Below are 23,877 nucleotides of genomic sequence, written 5' to 3' on the forward strand. Positions count from 1 at the left end.
TAAGTAAGTGTGAACTCTGAAAAATGATCGAGGGTTCTACTGAGATTGCTCTGACCTCCTACTACCCCCTGTCTACTCCCTTACTAGAACACACTTAATCACATGCCTGTCCAGTGAGATTCACCACTTCACAGACTCAGAGGAATACCACCTCACTGGAAAAAAAAAAAAGACTAGTTTTGATCAGATTTGTTCTTCAGTGCTTCCACAAGCTCATGTGACACAACATACAATGTATTGAGCTGAAATACTGAAGAAGGTAAAAATAGCATGTTTCCATGTTGGACATCACACACAAACTCCTGTTTCTGTAAGCGAATAGGTTTAAGATTAATTTAAATCAATCACAGAAATACCCTCTGAGATGGGACTTTGCTTTCCTCATCCTAAAGACTTGATAAGACACAGTTGTATCTCACTGGGTATTACAAAAGGCTACAGGACAGAACCAGGAATGACAAGGCAATTGGGTGTGACTCAGAACAGTGATCTGTTCCCTGCTATCCATGTGGGAAAGGGGACTGAAGGGACGAGAGTGGTATTTAGAGACAGGAGACCAAAGACACCAGAGAGAATAAAGTAGCAAAACCATTTCATATACGTTATAATAATAAAAAACCCCCGAACTGTGGAATTTGTCATCCAAGAAGCAGCAGTAGTTTTGAAGGATGTCCAAAGGATCATCTCTAAGCAATCACATTTGTGAATAAAGTGTTATTTCTCTTGCTTCTGCTGGGATTCAGAAGACAAATGATTGCAATAACTTCCAGTTAACCTCCCTGATGCAATAAATGAATGGACTGCAATCTGTTGCACCCTATAAATTCTTGCTACAAATGCAAAGCATGTTTGGCAGCAGTTAAGATTCTAATACAATCCTAAATACCTAGAGTCCAGTCACAGATGTGAAATCTATTATATGCAATATTTCTAGATGCTAATAGCTTGAAATCTTATTTCCAATTATGCTTTAACTTCTATCTCTACTTTCATAAAATTCATACACAATGAGCCAGTACAGGCTGACGCGCACTAAGAACAAAAGCACATTCAATCACCTTACCTGTACTGGCATAGCCCAAAGGTTAGGGCAGAGGAAAAAGAACCACATCAGCTGATTTGTGTCTATGGCAACCAGGTTACAGATTTGGCCTGCTGTCATCTCCCCCATAGACATGTTAGAAGTGGAAAGTTGCATAATTTTATTGTATATTTTTGTCTGGAAGAGATATCAAAAGGTGTTAGCATATAGAAATAAAATGAATTTTCTAGCTCCATCTAAAGCACATGTGCAGCATGTTGAGGGAAAACAATATTTCCAGTAAATTAAATTAATAACTTTGAGTTTGGCCATTATGATGTAAAATTTTAAGCTACTTATTCTTCACCAACACAAAGCACAGTAGTTGCATCATGGTTGTGTAAGTACTCCATTTTTGCATCCCTGTGCATCAATAAGAGAACGAAACCTTTACTGCCCAAAATGCCCAAGAACCACATTAGCAACTTTTATACCTCCAGCACATCCATAGAGTGCCCTTGCTGTAACTAGCACTAATAATGTATTATTAGATTCAATATACAATCATCAAGGTATTATAAACCTTGTTATTTTTCTCTGGCAACTGATTTAGGTCCCATCCAGCCCTCAGAACAATGTTCCTGGCTGAGAACATTGCTACATTTTGGCTAGAGAGCTCAGTCCCATTACAAAGTTTAATTCACAGACTACTAATGTCACAGGCACAATTCTGTACTGAATTAAACAGGTGCCTCAGTACAGAATCAGGCACCATGTAGGAAAGTAACTCAATACACAATAATAAAAGTGTGCTTTTACCAGCTGGTCTAGTAAAAGGCTACACAGCAACTCTTTGCCATCATGAGACTGAGCTAAAGGAGGCACCTTCATTCAGTGAGTGCCTTCAGATCAAATGACTGTCCATCACAAAGCATAAAGTCGTAAAGGGCACATTGAAGAGGTGCAAGTTTACACAGGAGAGGAAGAGAGATAAAGGATTTAAAGAAAAAAAGTGTGTAAAATTACCGGCACAGTGAGTGCTACTAACACTAATCTACAGCTTAGAGTGATGGATAAAAATTTTCCAATTTCAATAGTCCAACTGGGCCTCTGTGTAACATCCAGTGCAGAGAACAGAAAACTTTTCTTCAACAAAATTAATTTAGTGCTATTTTCCAACAAGTCCCCTTTTACACTTGCTGTGGTTTCAGTGTGTTGCAGCTCTTCCGCTTGGTACAAGACATGCAATTTTTCTTCCTATCTTTTGGGTCAAATCTTATTCCTTCAGGATTTTTCTACTTCACTGTAATAAGGGAAAACCAATGGATGGAATCCAGAAGCCTGGCAGCCGACAAGTGCTTCCAAGTGTAAGATCAAAAGAGAATTAAACAATTAGGCTGCTATTGAAAGCATCCATCCATCACAGACTCCCCACAGGATCCATGTAGCTCAGTGGATAAATAGTATAACTTATAAGGCTGGCTTTCAGGCTGTCAGAGGGTAGGTTTCAGCCAGTGCATTTGGCAATCACATGTTGTAATCTTACACCAAACTCTCTCATTTCCAGACACAGAGCTTTGTATGCTACATAAAACTTGAATTTTGTATGCTACAATGATTATGGACTCCACTTTAGCAATCTTCCTCATGTTCCGTAATTACAGACCCCTGCAATGGCTGGTAGGTTTTGTGGCATGACTCATGGAATAGGAACCACCCTATACATTGGGAATACAACTTTTCCTTTTGTCCAAAGTTTATTTACAAGAGATTTTAAAGCTGTATTATTTGCAGGGGATGTGATGCTACAAAAAAATGCCTTTGAGTTGGGTGAGGTGCAGCTCACATCCAAAACTCTTTCAAAATTTACATTCAGTTTTACTATCAGTAAATTTTTGGTTAAAGGTAAGAAGAAATACAACATTAGATATTACAAATAAGTGTTTATATAAAATCATCAAATAAGATGCAGAAAAAACAGAATGCAGGTCTAAGCTAACAATTTTTAATGGTAATGGTTACATTCAGTACATTTCAGGAGAGAAGCATTCCAGAATTTAACAACTATAATTTTTATTTACAAATACATGTAGAAGTGTATGAAAAGGTTAATCAGTAATATATTGGGTACCTGTATTGCGCCTCTCAAGTTGATTCCTGTTTCAATAGCAACATAGTATGATGCTTGGAGGAATGTCCTTTGCAATAGAAGTGCAAAAAATAAGAGTACAGCCAAAACATATGCATTGGATAGGAACTCTTGAGATGAAATAAAGAAGACACCAAGAATTTTAGTCTATATAAAAAAAAAAAAGAAAGTTAGAAATCAGGTGCAATGATAATTTAATTACCTGCTTTGCATAGTTAAGAAGTGGAGATAATCCCCATTTATTACTTTGAAAGTGCTCCCAAACTTGCCTGAAACCTCACAGTTTATCAGTTCAAGGAAACAGTTCCACACCGTGCCAACTCAGTAAGCTTCATTTAAATGCAGAATGACATTTATAGGATTTCTGATATCCTTCCAAAACTCCAGGACACTAAGTAAATCCATATGGTCATTTGTTAAAAGATGTGCAGTGTCCACCATCACAAAGGAATAGTTAACATCCTTTCAGAGAAATTACTCTCACTATTTGAACACCTCAGATTTCTGAACACTAAAAACAACCTTCAGAACTTGTAAAAAAAAAAAAATCCTGGAACAATGCACATTATTTTGGCCTGCAGCATCTTGTTCAGAACTTCTATTTATGTTCATTACCTTCTAGCAAGTTCATGAGATGACCCAAGTGCATTTTGAAGCATGTCTACAGCTTAATGGGAAAATAGCACATTTATTCCAGATTATATTTAACAAGCTGACACCCTTAGTGCCACAACTAGTTGAGAGGTTGGCCCACCTCTGGAAGCCTTCTGAAACTAAAATATCTGTGTTCCTCTTTCTCCTCTTGGCTTCTTCTAAACTTTGATTGCTGGCTTGTGCTTCCATTAAAGGCAAAATTAGGAAGAGGTCTCTTTCTATTCCCTTTCAGAGGGCTTCTTGCCATTTACACTCCTGCTGTATTCCTTGCTCAGCACATTTCTTCTTGCCTGCATAGTTTCTTTGCTGTTGAAGTTTTCACACCTGTTATAACACTTAATAAACTATATTTCACAAACTCTCACTGTCTGTACATTTTATTAGATCTGATCTGCACCTTGTAGTTAACTTCATAGAAACCCCATACGGCAAGTTCATATAGAGGCTAAATTTAGTTTTTAAAGCTGTTCTTTTGTAAGGTGAGGCTGAGCCAACCGGAAAAGGAACAAACTTCTCCCTACCCCTCCATGCACCTGGCTTGCAACAGAACCTGCACGCTTCTGTTGTTCACTGTGCACTAGCTGGGGAGCTAACTGGACCTCTTCCTGAGCCAATTTAAATCACTGACATAAGAAAATCATCCCAGGAAAAAATAATGGGTCAAATCAGACCACAGAAGTGCCCACTCAGTGCCAGAGTTAGAGCAAAGAAGAAAACAGGAGCAGAGGTGACAAGGAATGTGAAAGGAGGAAGAGCAAGTCCTTTCAGCTGTGGTGACCCAATAGGTCACTTCATCTTCCTGAGAAACTACAGTCTTAGGGTATTTTTTCCATCTCTTTTTACTCCATCTTTTGGCATTCATGATTGCTCTTGCCAGTGCTGTAGTGGGAACACTATCTACACCCTCGATATCAGTAGGGTGATTTTTAGGTTTTAAAGCACAGAAATGCTTTGCTTCGCAAACAAGTAAATAAGATAATGAGCAAAACTGTTTTAGAAAGGATCTTTTGTTTCGCTCCATGAGAAGAGTGAATGCTTACAGTAACACATCCAGGACAAGTTTCCTGAGACAGTGTCTCCCACCTCACATAGCAATATTCCTTTTCATGAGAGGAAACTAGTCTGATCTGTCCACACAATGGTCTAACCACCTGTTGAGGTGCCTGGGAGCTCATTCATCAACACCAAACAGTCATTCTCCATAAATACCTGATCACTTCCAACTGTGGTTAACTCTTCCTCAGATGTTGGCCAAACTGAGCAGCTGTCAAAGTACTTTTGTCTATTATGCAAGACAAACAGACTTGGGTAGATTGCTAAGGTTTACTGCCTTTTCCCACTTACTTCGCATTTGTTACAAGCACTGAGATTCAGGTCAAGGCTGGACACAAAGAAAAGCAAGTAATTATGATCCCATTCCTGTAAATCTTTGTTCCCTATTTCCATAAGGAAGCATCTTGATAGTCATATACTACTTTTATGTGAGTACGTGCAAGAACTTGAACATGGAAAATTTCCAAGTGCTACTTAACAGTGCCGAGTTTCACGCTCTGAAAACAGGGAATAAAAACTACTTCAATAATTTATTTCTTGCTTCCAAAGGTAAATGGTCAGATGATAATGTTTCCAATTCAGCTAGGTGCTTTGACTTCAGCCAGACTTGATGCACATAACCATTTCAGCAGTTTGTAAGGCCACTGAACTCACTAATGAATCAGCCCTCAGAGAAAGTTATTCAAGCATACAGTCTCTCAAGTCAAATCAATAGAACGTAAGTAGTCACTGGGCATACCCATTTCTTTAAATCTGTATCAGCTGCAAAACTCTGAACAATTACAGTTTTGTCAGCAATTATGTTCAGACAAAGAGACGTTTAACTGCAATTTTAGTTATTTGCACCTTAAAGGGATTTTGGAGTCCTAAATTATTACTTATCCCATAGTAATTCAAATAGGCTACAGCAGCATTATATACTATAAATGTCTACACTACAATAAAAATGAGTCTTTCTTCTGGATTATTTACAGTCTTACAAGTTCAGCTTTTCAATTCAACTTGCCTTTGACCCTTGCAAGATCTAAGGGTCCTTGTAAATTTATTCTTGCTGTAACTCTGATGAATAAGGAGGAAGACTCAAGGCTCTCAATTTAGCCCAGAAGCTTTAGAAAATATACCACATTTGGAAAATATATGGAAATACAGTGGAAAATTATAAGTACAACCAAGTCTTCTCCCATGCTAACCACAAGGCCCCAGTCCTTAACTGTACCATTCAAGAGCCACCTCTAGTTTTCCTGTGCAGCATATATATATTCAAATATTAAACAGAAGGTGAAACAGTATGTAACTGAAAAACTTGGAGGTTTTGCAGAAAAAAAAAGAAAAAAACAAGAAAAAGAAAAATCACATTTGAGGAGTTAATTGGTATTATTTTAGCAGTTCTTCACTGGGGATTCTTTTTATTTCAATATATGATCATCCAAGAAATAGTGACACCATTAACACATGAAAAACTTTAAAATGCTTCTTATGAAGGCAAATTTAGAATAACATACAAATCTGCAACACTGGGAGGTCCTGATTGTCAAAGATACTCATGTAACAGCAAAGAGAAAGGTCAGAGCAGTATCAGTCACGAACCACAAAGATTAGAGATTGTGCTGTATTCTATCAAAAGCAGTAAGGGAAGCAACATGATTTCAGTGCTGTCCTACATACACAGCTGGCAAGTACTGCTAATTACTGCAGCCAATACTACTTTTTACTGTATGTTTTCCAAAAACAGGTTTGATAAATCATACTTTTCTAGCAATGAGATTTTGGTGCAACGTTGTTTCCCATCAAAACTTTATATAATAGACAAGCAGCAAAAGTGAGATGAATATTCTCATTATTTCATCTAATACTCCCTTGAGAGAAAAGGAAGACAAACATATACACATAAACATCACACACACGCTTGGTGAAAGCACCAAGATGTTTGCCAAGTCTCAGATGCATTATCAGGCCATTATGGTTTACAAAGTCACTGAGCACCTCTGTGTTTAAACTACAATAACTGTCTACCTACACTTGTCAGCCTGTAGGAAAGACAGAGAAATCACTGAACATCCACCAAAACTTTTGCATTTAAGGCAAATAACCTTGTTTGAAAAGTTGATGAAACTAATTAGATGTTTTATTTTCAGAAATGTCTTCGGGGACATCCAGTGTTCCCCATTCTTGACAACTTCAGGAGAAGCTGCTTTTTACAAGTGCCAGTAGGCTCTAACCAGTAAAAGGCTGAGCAAAAGGCCACTACTTAAATACCTAAAGAACTCAGAGTCACACAGTTCTGGGCTTTTTGCTACACTGGGCCCTTTGAATGTGTTATGTCAGCAGATACTCTTAATACTGGAACTGCTAATCCTAACATTGCAATGTGGAAGATGGTACCAGCAAACTATAATGGTTATCATTCTTTCAGTCTCTTCTTTGGTGTGAAATGATTAACACTCAGAGAAATTCATGTCATAAGAATGTTCTGGGGTGTGCATAAATATTGATACTGGAGTTATAAATAAACATGAAGAGCGTGACAGAATTTAAGACGCTGTCATGCTCTGACTAACTGCGGCACTAACTAAAGCAGTTAATACTGCCTGTGACACCCATGTGATCTCAGAGTTCAAGCTCCAAGGTGGTTTATATCTGTGTCACACAGGGCCTGAAGAATAGAGCAAATTTCATATTTCTTTGCCTTCGGTTTCACAAAGAGAATTTCTGTTTGAAAGATAGAACATCTCCTCAGTCTAAACTATTTAAGATGTAGATGGGTGAGAGATGCGTAAAAGATGCCCTCCACCGTAATCACAGCTTACTTTGCTTGTCTGATTCTGTCCCACTGTGTGGCAACTCTTTCCAACACCCTCAAACTCAGCAGCACATCAGGCACAGAATGTTTCCTCCAACTTGTCTTGGCCTTCATAAGACAGTGTGTCAGAAGGCTTGTTATTCACACCTATGAGGCTCTTGGGCAAACAATAAAGCAAAGTTCTCTTTCTTTTGACTCATTACAAGTAAGGATACATTCCTAGCAGTACAGTTGGTGTATTTCTTTCCAAAGCAGACCAAATTGGGCACGTATGTGCATACATGTGGGAGTTTTCCTGAACACCCCAGCCTGTTTACAGATAGTTTGAATAGAAAGCCTTCATTAGGAAGATATTCCAGCTAATCCAGCAAAGGCAATTTTGAAATGTTAATGTAATTAGCCTCTTAACAGAAAAAACAATGTGTATAAACAATTGTGTATAAATCAGGTCAAAACAGAAGGAAAAGCCTCTTGTAGACATTTTAGCTAAGCTAAAACCTACTTTTTGTCACTCCTGGACTATCACCATCAGTGAATATTGCCGTCAGGTGATCCCAAAATAGTGTAAATGACAACGATGAGGTTACTGCTTGGCTAATGAGTGAGGATGCCAAGGCTGGATAAGGCTCTCCTTGGGGCCTATCTAGACCAGACCTGAGTTTTTTTCACAGAGCAGCACTACCAGACACTTTCATAGGAAAATTAACTATGACAATCGATAAATTGTGATTTGATACAATTTCAGCTGAAAGAGTATCCCAAACAAATTATCAAGAAGCAGAGCTCAGCAACCTCCACAGTACTTTGCTGCAACACAGCCCTATAGTCTCAATTTTCTCATTTCCTGCTTTAACTGGTTTCCACTGAACCCACTCGCTATATTAAAGTTCCAAATATTAGGATAAGGATTGCAAAATGGACATACAATTAATTTTAGCCTGAGGCATTTGTTAAATTTCCTGCAGTGCAGCTGATGTATTTCAATATTTACAGTGCACCTAATCCAAAGTGTACTTGAGTGAATGGGTGTATTTCCATTAGTGTCAACAGACTTTGGAAATAAAATCTTACATCAAACATTAACTGAGCTGCAGAAATAAAATAATCTATCTCATAGAAATCCAGCCTGAGTGACCTCAACTTATAATGAAAAGATGTTTCCTGAGTTACACTTTTATTTTTTGTTAACCAAGAAATACATCTGCCTCTTCTTGGAGAACATTAATTTAAATAGCATCCTTAAAAATGTGTTTCAGTTGATCTTTCAAAACTAACCTCCCCAAAGACACTAGTGGAAATTCTTTGTCTCAGTTAAATTACTTGTCATTTTATTATGATGACAAAAGCCCTCTTTAGATATCACTAATTTTTGGATATGAAAAGCCAAGCCTATTAAAAACACACTTTCCTTTCTGAAAAGCACTCAGTCACATACTTGATTCAATCTCTACTCAAGATGGTACCTAAGAGATCCTAAGATAAACTCAGCTGGTTAGAGCATGGTGCTAATAACACCAAGGTTGTGGGTTTTATCCCTGTATGGGTCACTGACTTAAGAGCTGGGCTTGATGACCCTTGTGAGTCCCTTCCAACTCAGAACATTCTGTGATTCTGGATAAAATACTCATGATATTAATGAGATTCTGGGTATGCTTCACTGTTATCTTGAATGAGGTTATTTTCCAGAATGCAAGGCTGACGAGATACACGGGTCACATATTTTACCCCCCACAGAATCCCAGAATGGGTCAGGCTGGAAGGGACCACAGTGGATCATCTGGTCCCACGTCCCTGCTCAAGCAGGATCATTCCAGAGCGCATTGCACAGAATTGTTACCAGACAGTTCTTATACATCTCCAGTGAGGGAGACTCCACAACCTCTCTGAGCAACCCGTTCCAGTGCTCAGTCACCTGCACAGTAAAGAAGTTCTTCCTCATATTCAGGTGGAAATTTCAGTGCATCAGTTTCTGCCTGTTGCCTCTTGTCCTATTGCTTGGCACCATCGAGCAGAGCCTGGCTCCATCCTCCTGACACCCTTCCTTCAGATACTCATATACATTGATGAGGTCCCCTCTCAGTTGTCTCTTCTCAAAGTTCAACAGGCCCAACTGTCTCAGCCTGTCCTTGTAAGACAGTCCCTTCATCACCTTTGTTGCCCTCTGCTGGACCCGCTCCAACACAGGATAAAAGTGGATAACAGGCAGTACATTCACACCGTCATTTCTAGCATTCAAAAACACATCTCAGAGTCGCTCTCTTTACTGAGGCCAAACAATACGTAGTCATAGCACTGCTTTTTTGACTCCCATATTTTTATGACATGTTGACAGTACCTGTGGGCGAATGGTGTTATTTCCTTTTCCAACATTGTGAACAATCCCAGAGATGCAGAGCGGCCCGGCGAATCCAAGCAAGTCAGCCAGAATACGGAATGTGCTACTGAGAAGTAAGGGTCTTCCAAAGGCACAGCAGAGAGCAAACCAAATGAATCTGGATCCCTGTGGAGATGATGACCTTTTGTTCTGTTCAGAATAAAAGAAAAATTAATAAGAATTATGTTACACGTTAACCTCAGGTCTGGTAAATGATTGGTATTTTTATTGTTGCTTTAATTCATTGAAAATCATTTGCAATATTTGAGCTAGAAAAGCATAGGAACTACAACTATTGTTTAATTTCTTTTTATAGAGTTAGAACAAAGCATTAATTTGCACTCCCCTCCAATTCACAGAAAGAACCATGATTTCTTTCCTACCCCTTCATAGGGATCAAATAAGTGTGTTGTTTGTGGCCTGCTGAGGGAGAAAGAAAGAAAGAGGGAGGGAACTGATAGTTTTTGTATTCTGGTGAACACAGAGACTAGAAACCTACACTTGTTTTAGACAGGATGCAAAAGAGTTCTCTTAAAATCTCAAGTACACTCAGCTCCTACCAAGGAGTCAAAATTAATTTGAGCTGAGGTAGTTTCAGCCCCAAATTCTCCTCTGAAGAAACTGTAATTGAAATTACATGGAAAAAACCAGTCCTGCAAGGCCTTATTAATACTGACTCTGTAATTGAATGTTTCCAGGGGCTTATTAGGAAGAAAAATGATGCTCAGTGAACACAGTCCATAATTGTTTTCCACATCAAAATAGAGGCTGTATGCATTTTACAGATATTTAACCAGTAATGTATTTCACATACGTGTTTAGGTAGAGAAATTTCATTATTCACCAAGTATGTGTTCTCTTTGTATATGGAAAGCTATGCCAATGGATACTTGATTTGCATCATGGTTCTTGACAGAATATCATGCTCATCCCATAAAAAGTAATCAAAAATGCAAGCACTGAGTAAGTAGAGAGACACAATTCCATGCTTTGCACACCTTCTGTGCTTCAAAGGCCTCATTAAGACGAATGTAGTTGGTCAGAGCTCTCATAGCAATGGGAAGCTTGCCTATGGTTTTCAAGTCAATTGGCTTTTTATGGGCAGTCTTGATGAATGTATTCATCCACCAGTATGTTCCTTTGGATAACAGATTCACAAAAGGCTGTAAGAATCGAACACCGAGGTCCTGGAGATCCTCAGGAGGTTTAACTTCTTTCGGAGTTTTGAAGAAAACATACCTCTGAAATTCATAAAAATACCAACAGAATCACACTAAATGCATAGAAAATAAAATTGCACAAAGAATAGATAAGGACATTGCAGATAATCAATGAATAAGTCTTGAGACTCTTGAGAGTGGATACAGCAAAAACAAATTATTACATTGGCCGAAATAGTGAAAGAGCAAGGGCAGACAGCTGGTGGTTTCCTGTTGTAAACAGAAAACTTTTTCAGACTTCACTCACTTTTGGGAATGAAAAGCCAAGCCTCTTAAAAACATACCTTTGCTTTCTGAAAGGTACTCAATCACATATTTCACTCAATCTCTATTCATGATTAAAATCCTTTTAATCTTAGTAGGATTTCTGGATATGCTCCAACCATAGTTGGAGAAATAATTCACAGGTGCTAGCAAAAATGGTGATGGGGTTGGGAAAGGCCATCTAGAACCATGAGAACAGCTGAAAGAAGGGAGAAGGTACAGTTGGGACTCAAAATCAAACAAGTCAATTTTCCTTCTTCTAGAAGAAGACTGTGGAAGGTGGGAGAAAAAAAAAAGTGAGGCCAATGTCTGCTGTTTCTGAAAGCAGCGGGACCTCATCTCCTACTTTTAATTTCTTCTTTCTGCCCCCTCATCCCAATGCCTTCCTTCAGCAGCTGCAGCAACAAGCCACAGAACAACAGGCAGTAAGAAAAAATTTATACTGTTGACTAGTTTATTCAATCCCTTAATAATTAAAAACAAATGAATAAACCAACCAAACAAAAAAAAGGTGACAATAGGTAGTGATCATTTTTTATTCTTCTTTGTGACACATAATTCCACAGAGATTAAATCTCATTTAATTATACAGTTCTATTATGAAGAGGTTTATGGGCAAGTCTCTCCGATGTCACATTTGGATTTCACTGGTTTTCATTTATTATATAAATACTGAATATCCAGCATTTTTATTCCTCTTTGTTTTAAAAATGTTACTACAAAGGCTGCTTTAAGACATATTTTTTGTCCCAAGTTACCAAATAAACATACATACAATCACAAAAGAACAAATATATGACAGGTACAACACACATAGCTGAATGCATTACCAGAAAGAAAACACACGAGGAAACCAGCAAGAAAATTTACACGGAAATATTTCTTCCTCTTCTAAATTTAATTTGTGCACACAGTTATTTGAGTTCCAGGTCAAGGAAACTTTGGCATTTATCTATCCAGCAGTCTCCAAAACCATCTCTCAGTTTAAATTATGACTGCAGACACCACAGAGGGAAAAAGAAAAAAAATACAGCTGGAAAAAAACCCAGCTGCTCAAATAAATCACTTATTGTCTCCTGGAAAATGAAGGATGTTATTTGTATGTCTAAGATAATTCTCTGACAGAGCAGACAATTCCTTTCTACCAGTCCTCACTTGCATCAGAAATACTTGTTTGCCATGACTGGAACAGAATTATTAAAAAATTTAAAACTTGAACAGAAGAAATTGACCTTGATTTCACCACAACGGAGTCTGGCATTTTTTGAAATTACATATTTATCTGGTCTAATAAAATTGGATTAACCTTTGATTTTCAAATTGATTTCTATTCCTAACTGGATTTTTCTTTCTCCTTCAGAAATACATTTTAACCGAAGTACCCAGAAAAGGGAATAAAAAAAAGGAAGAAAAAACAATAACCCAAAACCCAAACCAATAAAAAACACAGGAGGAGACTTTTATGATAGCAACTTACCCTCACCCTGATGACATTGATTTCTACAGCTAGTAGCATTCCATACAGAACAACCAGGAGTCCTGTGAGGCAAAATCGAAGCTGAGAAAATCCAACCCCATTATCACAGAACTTTACAAATTTGATGGTTTTAGTTATAAAAGCTAAAGTCCAATAGAACAGCAATGCTGTAGAGAAGAAAAAACAAACACAAACCAAGTTAATCAGCTCCACAGTTGCAAAAATATACAATAGCATTATAAAGTATTTGTTCAGAAAGAATCCAACAGAATATATAAAACCAGAGAGTAGCCTTTCTCATGTCAAAACAGAAGCCTAATTCAATTCCACAAACATTAAAATATTAAGATGGTATTGGTTCTAAATGCCTTTTCTATTAGATTTAGTGATATTTGAAAAGTTTCACAAAGTGAAGACTGCTGAAGAAAATTTCCATCTGCTGTAAACATGTGTCCACATGATGAGTTCAAGGGAGGGTATTGTTCCACGAGTGAAGGTCCTGTGAATGATGCTCTTCAGATTTGGTTAATGCTACAAGACTGCTATGAATTTGTCTTGAGGAAAAATTCTCTGCAATTCTCCGGGATGTATGCAGGAACAGATAATAAAATACTTTGTCCAAGCAGCTGCTGCACTATTACACGTATTCCATATATGTAATTTACAACGTAGATAAAACAGTCACATCAAGGAAGCATATTCTGGCATTCATAGAATACAACTTTTATTTTTTAGTTATATTGAACTTCCTGTCTAGAAGTGCTCATGCTACCACCAGTTACAGATAAATAATCCCTGCAATAAGCTCTGACGGTTTGGAAACACTCTCCAAACTATTCATCACACCATAAGCCAGCTCCTGTTCCCCATTCTAAAGGAAATGCCTTCTGGGGTTATGTTCTTTTACTTTCATTGCTGCTGTATCTGCCATGGTGCAACAGACGCAATGTTATCTAGCTGCCAAGAAAAGCTTGGATGTGCTTTCCCAATTTTGCCAAGACACCAGAGAAAGGCTTTGACCAAAGCATTAGCAACTGTATGTCTAGTTTAAACAAGGATATTCTCAGGAACTTGCACAAACTTCAAAGAATTTGTGGTGTTCCAGCTACCCCGAGGCACTCCAGAAAGTCCTCTGGGGAGGTACTGTGGGACTACCCTTTCCAAGCAAAGCTAAATTCAACATGGAGAATTCATATGGGATTTGGGACTGCCCATCCTGCTTCTACAGAAATCAAGTTAAAATCTCTCCTTTAATTGAGGACAGTGAATGCACCAGTACAGTAATACTGGGCATTAGGACATTTGCCAAGAGTCTATCTTCCTCTAAAATTAACAGGCCAGTTTGTCAGAAGAAAGCAGGTATTTGGGCACTGTATTTTAGTGGCTGATGCAGTTGCAGAGAGGATTTAAGAGATATACTTAACAGATTTATCTTATATAACTTTAGCTTTCTTATGTGAGGCTTCCTACTATCTTCCCAACTTATACTGCATCAAATTTAATCTTCTCATCCTGTTTCAGGTTGCTTCCTTCCTTTGAGGCACTATTCCTTCCTATTTGTAATGTCTGACTATAAAATCTTACTTCATCCAAGAATACATTCCATACTGTTCTACTCTTAACCACCTTTATCTGTTAATCTTTGTTTTGTCTCATTCTTCTTACAACAGGCTGAGAACACATCCTTCTTGGAGTAAAAGGGACTTATACAAACATTGCAAACTGAAAATATGCACCAGCACAGGACTTCTGAAAAAACAACCAACCCAACTGGCACCTATGTAGAGTTCTTGGAATTCTAAATATGAACTAGCAGAGCCATTCTCCTATTTAGGATTTAAATACGGGTTTATATGACCTTTTATTTTTATAACATTCATCTGTCTTTTATCTAAGAAGTATTAAAAAGGGCCAAACACAATATTCTCAGGTGAGAAGTGGCCACCCACTGTCATACTTCCTACAAGCATTTGAATTTACTTAGCTTGTCACTTTTCAACACAAGTGTATATAATCTAATCTGGTCAATGTTCACAGGCCCCTCAAGATCAGGATCCTTGGAAAAATATAGTTATGGCTCTTTCTTTTAAGCCATAACTACATAGGTGATGTTTCTGTCTTCTGGCTTGTGAGTGCATACTGGCTGAGAGTTTCTAGAAATTATCTCCAAGAACCTCCACTGGTCTGAACTGCCTAGTGATGAGACCATAGAGACATGCATGCATTTACTGGATTGCTTTAGATCTACTCTAGATGCCTAAATGACTTCACTTTTTTTTTTGGCCTCACCCCACAACACCTGCACCAGACCTCTGAAAATTAAGTAAACCCTTCTACACTTTTATTGAATTAACCCCAATCTAAAAATGCACACACATAACTGGATGGGATTTATTAATTCACCTGTGTCTGTTTGGAAAGAAACTTTGCATGCTAAGCAATAAGCATTATTTTTATATGATATTCCTTTAAAAGAATAAAATAATTGCAAGGGAAATAACTACAATGTAAAGGTACAAGAATTTTAAATTAGAAAAATAGATTACTGTCTAGCAATGGTAAGGCAGTTGTATAATTAAGATTGGTTAAAAGAAGGACAATTTTCTTAAACTCGTGTGTTCCCACACTACAATCCACTTCAGATTAAAAACTCAAAGTCCTAGTGTTATTTCATCATTTTCTCCTACTGTTAATTTCTGAGGTTTATTTATTTTATAAAACAAAGAAACAAACAATGGAATCAGATGCTACCATTTAATTACATATTTTGAATGTCGAGAAAGCTATCAGATTTTCCAATTCAGTATGAAAACTATTCTAAAATGTGTCCTGCTAAACTGTACAAATGTTATTCATCCGTGTGGTGCAAAGAGCATCAAAATTAGCATTATTATGAGAGTCCCTGATAAACAGTGTTACTTGAGAATAACTACATTTGTTGAAATATAATTACAGGTCAAATACATACAGAGAAAAACATATTTGGATCAGATCAAAGTGTTCCAAGAGTCAGGAAACTCAACTGCAACCCCGGAATCAATCATTATCTTCAGAGAATAAATATTCCAAACCTTGTCAACTTTTTTTGATAAGAAATAATAAGAATGATTACTTCAAAATAGCCAAATGTCTGGGATAAACTGAAAGGCAGGATCAGTAAAGGAACTTTGAGTCCTTGTCTTGCATACCCCAAGGGAACATGCTAATCCCCAGGTCTGTCACAGTATCTATCTGCCTCTTGCTTGTTTATGAAGAGCTGCAAATGGACTTGGTTTCTTTAAAGCACAGAGTGATTTTTTTTTTTTAAAAGAAAACTTCTTAAAGTTTCACAGGATTGGAAAATTTTACCCTATTCAGAGTTAATGAACTGACCTTCAAGGGTCTACTGCACTGCATCAATGAGTTTCTCTGCTGGGTTTAGTAAATTTTGGATAAGGCTCTGTCAGTCTTTGCTTTATGTAGCTACCAACTCCTTGCAGCTGTGAACATCCTGCAGCTGAGGCAGATGATGTCCTGCAGTTTGGTGGAAATTCACTGATGCTCAGAAGCAGCAAGATGCCACATCAGGTCATTTACTTCATTTGTCCATAGGTTCAACATTAGATCTCTTCTACAACATTTTAGTGATGAGGAACCCTCTTTCTCATACACTCAACAAAAAGTTTATCACCAACTTTAGCTTTGCCTCATATTCCCATCTACCCCATAAAATGAGGCTCTAAAGGGAAGCTGCTTCATGGCCACACTGCACTCTAGTGGGTTGATAGCGGAGTATAGCTATAATTTAACTATCTCACACTGGGCTAATTTGTGATAATTGCCTCATCCCACATACCAATACAGAGTACTTGCAATTAACATTTAAAGATGACAGTCCTCTCAGTTGTGCAGTTATGAACAAAGGATAGAGGCTTCCAGAAAAATCTGTCCTAGGTTCTCTCAGAAACATAGGACAAATAAGGGAAGACAAAAGAAAAAATAAAATAAGTCAAAGATCATCAGCTTTTGAAGACTTCAGGTTAAGATTCAAATCAGATCAACTAAGTGGAAAAGAGATGGTAGCCTGATTTTCTTTTTTGTCTTTGAGCTATTAAGATCAGATTTTCTGAAAGAGTCTATTCCTTGGAAATTCTTGCAAAATTAAAATTCATCCATAATATTTAAATGTTGGTATTCACTGGTATAACTGTTTACTATTCAAGTATTGTCCAGAGTTTATCCAGCATTGGCACTCTAAATACTGAAAAAAATTATCATAAAAGAGAAAGCTCTACAGAGCAGAACTTATGCAAAAATGAGTAATCAACTATCAGCTATAACTTTGTGCTACCCTTCTCCAAGACTTAACAGTGACACTAAATTATTTAACCCACAAGCAACTGTAACAGGCTGGCAATGCTTCCCTGAGACATAACAAGAAGGCATTAAATAGACTGTTGACTTACTAAAAAATTAACTAAACTACCTCACCTGGTTATAAAATACAAAAAAAGATCCTACTTAGAAGAAGGGTACAAGATGAAGAGCAGTCCAAAATAAGAAGACATAAGTTGCTAAGCCTTGATAGAAATCTCAGTCTTTGGAGAGGAATTTTTTTACAAGTGTTATAGGCTCCTTCTGCCGAGAAGGATTATCGCCACAACATGCAGTACAAAATAATCCTCAATATTTCAAAGCTTTCTCAAATCCAGTTATTACTGACTTTTTCCCACCTGACAAAAACTAATACAAAACTTTGATACAAAGAGCTACAATGGCACAAGACAAATTTTAGCAGGATCTATTAACTCAGAAAACTAACTCAACCAAAATTTGATGAGCCAGGACCACCAAAGAAATAACAGGTAACAAGATGACTAAACAAGTAGACATCCACAGCCTGCAGTCTACTTAACAGAAGACAGCATACATGACTGTCAGCAGCACTGGATTTTCTCTAGCTACAGTTTATTTACAACCTTGAAAAAATATTTAATATACTACGTAGTTCTCATTTTCCATTTGAAAGGTCTTAACGCAGTTTTCAAAGGGAGTTTTAGGAACGCTAAGCAAGAACAAGCAGGTAAAGTAATATATCCAGTGTGTCATACTGAAAGTCAGGGATGTCATTCCTTAACTCCTTGCATATTTCAACAGACCACACACACAAAGACTGCTTCACTCTTATATCATGCTTGAACACAACATGCTGGCAAGCAGGGAACTTGGACAGCTTTTAAAGCTAAGACTTTGCCATGCTACTTTTCCCACAAATCCAGTTTTTCCTAGAGAACCCTTTGGATCCCCAAGAACACTATAAAGAATACTATTAGAAGTTAAAAGCATTGAAAATAATGAACAGTTTCAGCATACATATTGCTGCAGCTTTGTTCATACAAGCCATTCCTGAAACTGCAATGACCTGTCCCAGGAAGAGCAGACACACAGCACCACAATCACACTTGCAAGTCTGGTAAGTTGTGAGACGTACCTATTAACAGCTTCGGGAAATTGGATGTTTCGATATTATGGTAATAGACAACTGATGTGATGGCTGCCAAAAATGCCATCCCAGCTGGCATGTACAGGTGTAAATGGCGTGATTCCGAGACCCTTCAAAAGAAAAAAAGTGAGCATCTGTTAAAGTCAAACCCTCTTAGCTATTTAAATGTTTTCCTTTTAATTTATGAATTGTATCCTCTACCCAGCTCTGGGTTTTTATAGATTTTTTCCCCTCAAGATTTTTCTACAATGAGTTATGGATGCAAAACTCTCCAAGTTTTAATTGAATTTATGCTCCTAAATCACATAGCTGGACTTCAAATTCCTCCCCTGTGATGAAGATGAAAGGTGTGTATTCCTATTTCCTACTGAAATCAATTGAAACTGTTTAAATTAGGATAAGCAGCTCAGCTCCAAAATGAGAAAAGTTAATTTAAGCTAAACTAGTTTGGGAGCTGTCCATCAAAGTATGCAAATAAGAACAACTGACAGCACAGTTCAAGATTTTCTATAGAAACGTTTTGTGGAAATGTTTCATTTTTTTCAGTTTGGGAGAAAGAACATCACCACAGCACAGGAATTACAGAGAGGCCTGTATTTGATGACTGCCAACAAACAAAACCTACAACAGAATAATACACCCTTACATTTTGTCCTATAAAGCAAAACTCTCCTGATACTTTGCTTCAGGCAGCAGCAAAGGGGGTCCTGCCAACCACAACCGTTTGGGAATATAGGAGTTGCTGGGCAATGCTATGCAGAGTTGGATAGAAATATGTTTCCCCCCCACCTCCTCCTTCTTGTCATCTTCTCTTCCTCCCATTTTCTTTCCTTTACAACAGGAATTAAGCACCCTGTGCTGTCAAAAGGTACAATTTCCTGTCTCCCAACCAGCTTCAGGAGAAAAGGCCCCAAGAGAAAGACTTCAGGACACAAATAGTCAGAGAAATTCACACCTTGTCCTCTGAACCTCATGGAAAATATGCTAATAATGTCTTGATTTCTTTTTGCTGCAGCAAAAGCTACCTTTGTGTAGTTTGGAGAGACAGAAAGGGTTGTGCTGTCAGGGAAATGGGAGATCATCAAAGGGCATGAGATGGACATGTCTAAGAGCAGAACACCCCAAATGTCTAACAGATCCATAGGAGCTCAAGAGGACCCTTTCCTGTATCTCTACTATAGAAAAGAAAGGAAAGTCCTCCCTTACATGGAGATTGTGGTGAACTCTACAGAGCTGGCCAAAGCCATGCTGACAGCCTGCGTCACGAACACTGAATTCCTCCTGCTGACAATGAGCTTGTATGCGTATACAGCAAAATCGGAAAGGATTCTCCAGACTCTGAATTCCTTAATGCTGGGTTTTGTAAATAAGGGCTGAATTCTCAGCAAGAAAAAAAAAGCAACAGGAACAGATTTCTTCAAACAGCCTAAGCTTCAGTGGGCAACACTGCAGTGGGAGGCTTTTTAAATCTGTTTATTTCACAGTTGCAGGAATTCCTCTATATAACCCTATTTCCAATAGGCTGCTTCTATTGCTGAGGTGCCAAAGCTTTCGGCACCCAGTTGCTGTCAAGAGGACTTACCAACATGATCCATTTTGGTCTTAGAAAGCTGATGAGTCTCAAAACTTGCTTTTATGCACCGGAGCACTCACGAGCCTGCTGAGTGCTTGGGGAGGCACAACTGTGGGTTGGCACTCCCCCAGTAGAGCTCAGAGCTTTGATTCTCATCAGGTGACACCTATTACTTAACAGCAGTGTTCTGAGTCAAGTTCACTAGCAAATAAACATAATGAGAGGAATTGCTAAAGAGCCAAATAAAAGAGAAAACACAAAGCAGGAGATTTTGCTCTGAGCATCCCACACCCTGATCACTCTGAAAAAGCATAAGAAAAATTCCTTTTTAAAAAAACTGGCACTCAGAAACATCCTATTTATATATGTTTAAGAGAACTTATAATAATAATAATGATGATATCAGCTTCTACAGCAGAAGACTGCAGTGCCTTTCACACTGCTTGATGCATACTTGTTATATAGATGGCTAATCAGAGAGGTTTTGTTCTATTTAATGAGGAGCTTTGACTTCATCATCCTTTTGGTTGCAAATTCATAACTGTTATGAAAATCATACCTCTCTTCAGAAGAAGATGATCATATTCATTGTTATACACCATTAGGTTTTTTGACAACAAATCAGTCTCCTGTATCACTTGTTTCACTTGGAATAATTTTTTCCCCACAGATTTCTGTTTAAAGACATCCTAAGTTGAACAACAGATGATGGATCATGCTCACATAATATGAGATGCTCTGCTCCAGGTAACAGACCAGCTGTACTGCAAAAACATCAGAAGAAACTCTGTAGGGCGTGAGATAAGGCCCAGTACATTCACTACTTTCATTAAGATGAACAGAACACGGTTTGGGGAGGAATGGTATGACCTGCTGTGCACATGGGAGTTCCTCCTGAGTAAGGACTGTGGGACTGGGTCCTTGGACATAAATCATATTACGAAAATGTCACCATCTGTTTGAATCATTAGGATTTATCTATGATTAGTCTTTGGAAAGATAGTGTCATTAAGCTGAACTAAAAATGATTAAGGTCAGTTTTGCCTCTGTACATCACTTGGCAAGGTCTGTGGAATTTCTGATATATAAGGTCAATAGGTTAATCACTAAGAAAACAGATTACATGTTTATAACCACATGGAATATGGTCTAGATGAGAATTTAGACAGGGAGAAAATATCTACCCTGAAACCTTTAAACTGCTCAGTGCTACCAGGAGAAGGCAGACATACACTTACCCATCAGACACTATGCCCTCAGCAATTTCACACACCAGCACAAACAAGAGGATAAAAGTCAGTATCCAGCGTAAATTGTGGCCAGGAAAATGAAGCCATGTGCTATGATGTATATGTACTTTGGAACTCTGACTTCCCCATCCTAGATGAGAAAAGAGAATCACGAAGAGCTTTCTTAAAAACGAGGGTGACACACAAAGGTCCTGCATAAAAGAAAACCAAACCTAAACATACATGTAACAATCTAGTGTACCAACATCGACAGAGCTGTGTTGTTAAAAACACATGCATTTGAATATTTTCAGAACTGTGTTTACTCCACTTCATAGGGAATAATATCAACAATGCAGACAGGACACAGCCTTGAATTCCTATACTTTTGGCAACTTACTAACAAGTAATTACGTTGCACTAAACATTTTCCAAATATATTCACAGTTTAAAGAAACAGCAAATTAACATCCTGACAAATATGCACAAACAATAGAATAAACATACTACTTGTTTTTTTCTTAAATTCTTTTAAAAAGTTAAAAAAAAAAAAGGCACAAGTTAAGGTGTAAAGCAACTAATTCTCTTGATCTAGTTAAAAATTAACAATGAGAAATTCCAGACAAACACACAGGACCCTCAGCAGCTCTTCAGCTGACCCCATTTTAACAGTCGTGCTGGTTGTTATTTCCGCACCGGACTTTTTGTGATCCACAGCAGCGAGTGTTAAACCACGCAGCTCGTGCTGGGGCCCTTCGGGCCGGCCCAGGCTGAGGAGAACGGGACCGAGAGCAGCGAGAGCCGCGTGTGCTGAACCACCGGGCCACCTACCGGCATCCCCAGGCTTGTGACACCAAATCTCACCCACCGCAGGTACCGCAGGAGTCGCAGCCGCTGGGCAGCCCTCCTGGCCAGGACCCGTAATGAGGAGGGCTGCCCGGCGGCTGTAGCTCTGCAGTTATTACAGGGAGCATTGTTCGATAACGTAGGACTTACTCGCCAGGTTTTCCGGGGGTCAATAGCACATTTATTTCTGCTTCCCGCGCTGCTCGTCAAAACCGGCAGGCAAATCCTGCGGTCTCCTCCAGCATCACCCATCTCTCCGCTGCCTGCGCAGGGGGGTTTCACCTGCGGGAGCCCCGTGGGCTGTCCCGCCGCGGAGAGCCCCGGCAGACAGAGATGGGCATCGCCGCCGGGGCGGAGAGCGAGCGGTGCGGGGGCAGAGGGGGAGAGGCGGGCAGAGGCGGCCGCCGGAGCATCCCGCAGCTCGCACCGCGTCCTATAACACCCTCCGCAGCCTTCAGCATCCCCGCACGGCACGGAGGGCAGGGCTAGGCCGGGGGACACCCGGCCAGGGGAGGCCAGGCAGGCGGGGGGAAACGCGGCAGCGCGGGGGAGGGAAACCCGCGGCGAGCCAAAGCCAGGCGTGGGAACACGGCAAGGCAACACCGGGGGCGAGGGGGTGGGGGTGGGGGGCAGAAGAAAGGGGGGCCGGCAGAAGGAAAGGCACAGGCGGACAGGGCAAGGGAGACCCGCAGGCACCCACCGATGAAGAGGATGGGGAAGGTGATGAAGAGCAGGAAGACGTGCGGCACCACGTTGAGCGCGTCCACGAAGCAGCCGTTGTTGAGCACGCCGTGGTCCACGTTGTAGGCGGTGGAGTTGCCCTCGTCGCCGCAGAACGCCAGGGCCATGGCGGGACCCTGCGCGCAGCCCGGCGCCGCCTCCGCCCCGGCGCACATCAGGCGGGGCCGGCGCGGGTGCGCGGCCGAGGCTCTGCCCGCACCTGCCGGGAGCGGCACCGGCCCGGCCCGGGCACCGCGATCCGCTCCCCGCTCCGCCCCCGGCACTCTGCCCCGCCCCGGCACCGCCCCCGCCCGCCCCGAGGGCTCGGGAAAAGCCCCGAGCGGGGGAAGGTGAGGGAACGCCCGGCAGGGAGGGAGCCGGGACATCCCTTTCCCGACACGGAGCGAACGCCCCGTGACAGCCCTCGGTACCCCAGAGCACCAAACCCGGTGTTCCGGGGCTCTCGGAATCGAGTGTTTCATGCATTGTTAATGTGACAGAATATAAAAAAATACCCCACTAAATTAGTGATGACAGAGGAACTATAGGCTACAGGAAGTGTATTCTTTCAGCCTTGTCAGCTTCGTGCTTTTTTCTCCGCTATGATGAAGATATTATTAGATTAAGTCGTGTATTCAGCCATACTCTCTCCTCAAAGGAGGCTTCTACATCACATCCTAAGCAGCTGTTATGTTCGTTCCTTACCTTTTTTTACCCCTAATGCGTTCAAGCTTTTTTCTGTTCTCCACCAACACTTCCACAATCTGTGGAAATCTGACCTTTAATTTGAGTGGGTTCCATGTCACTCCCTAAGCATTTTTATGTACATCAAAGTAATCTATAAATCAAACTTTTCAAACCTTTTTTACTTCAGTGGAAGTTAGGCTCAGCTGAGCTAAAGCTGAACAAGAGCTCTACCCAAATATCTCTCTGCTAGGGGATAATACTGGAAAGTAAAACTTGATGTGCATCAGAAGTCTGCACTTCCCAGCACAACCTGTATCAAAGCCTGAGA

At 39.7% G+C, this 23,877-nt stretch overlaps 1 protein-coding gene across 1 annotated transcript in view; it reads right to left on the reverse strand.

Moving 5' to 3' along the window:
- ABCC8 (ATP binding cassette subfamily C member 8) overlaps window positions 1-23,094 on the reverse strand; it is a 79,537-nt gene extending 56,443 nt beyond the window's left edge. Inside the window, exons 1-8 of the mRNA XM_032691386.1 lie at window positions 22,843-23,094; window positions 21,306-21,447; window positions 18,483-18,604; window positions 13,013-13,179; window positions 11,050-11,292; window positions 10,013-10,201; window positions 3,153-3,317; window positions 1,064-1,219 (exon numbers count right to left, since the gene is read on the reverse strand). Of these exons, the coding sequence (XP_032547277.1) occupies window positions 1,064-1,219; window positions 3,153-3,317; window positions 10,013-10,201; window positions 11,050-11,292; window positions 13,013-13,179; window positions 18,483-18,604; window positions 21,306-21,447; window positions 22,843-23,038 (1,380 nt within the window). The 5' untranslated portion in view covers window positions 23,039-23,094. The remainder of the gene's footprint in view (window positions 1-1,063; window positions 1,220-3,152; window positions 3,318-10,012; window positions 10,202-11,049; window positions 11,293-13,012; window positions 13,180-18,482; window positions 18,605-21,305; window positions 21,448-22,842) is intronic.
- Between the last annotated feature and the right edge of the window lie 783 nt (window positions 23,095-23,877).

This window comes from Chiroxiphia lanceolata, chromosome 6 (genome assembly GCF_009829145.1).
Source record: "Chiroxiphia lanceolata isolate bChiLan1 chromosome 6, bChiLan1.pri, whole genome shotgun sequence".
In the NCBI taxonomy this organism is placed as follows: Eukaryota; Metazoa; Chordata; class Aves; order Passeriformes; family Pipridae; genus Chiroxiphia; species Chiroxiphia lanceolata.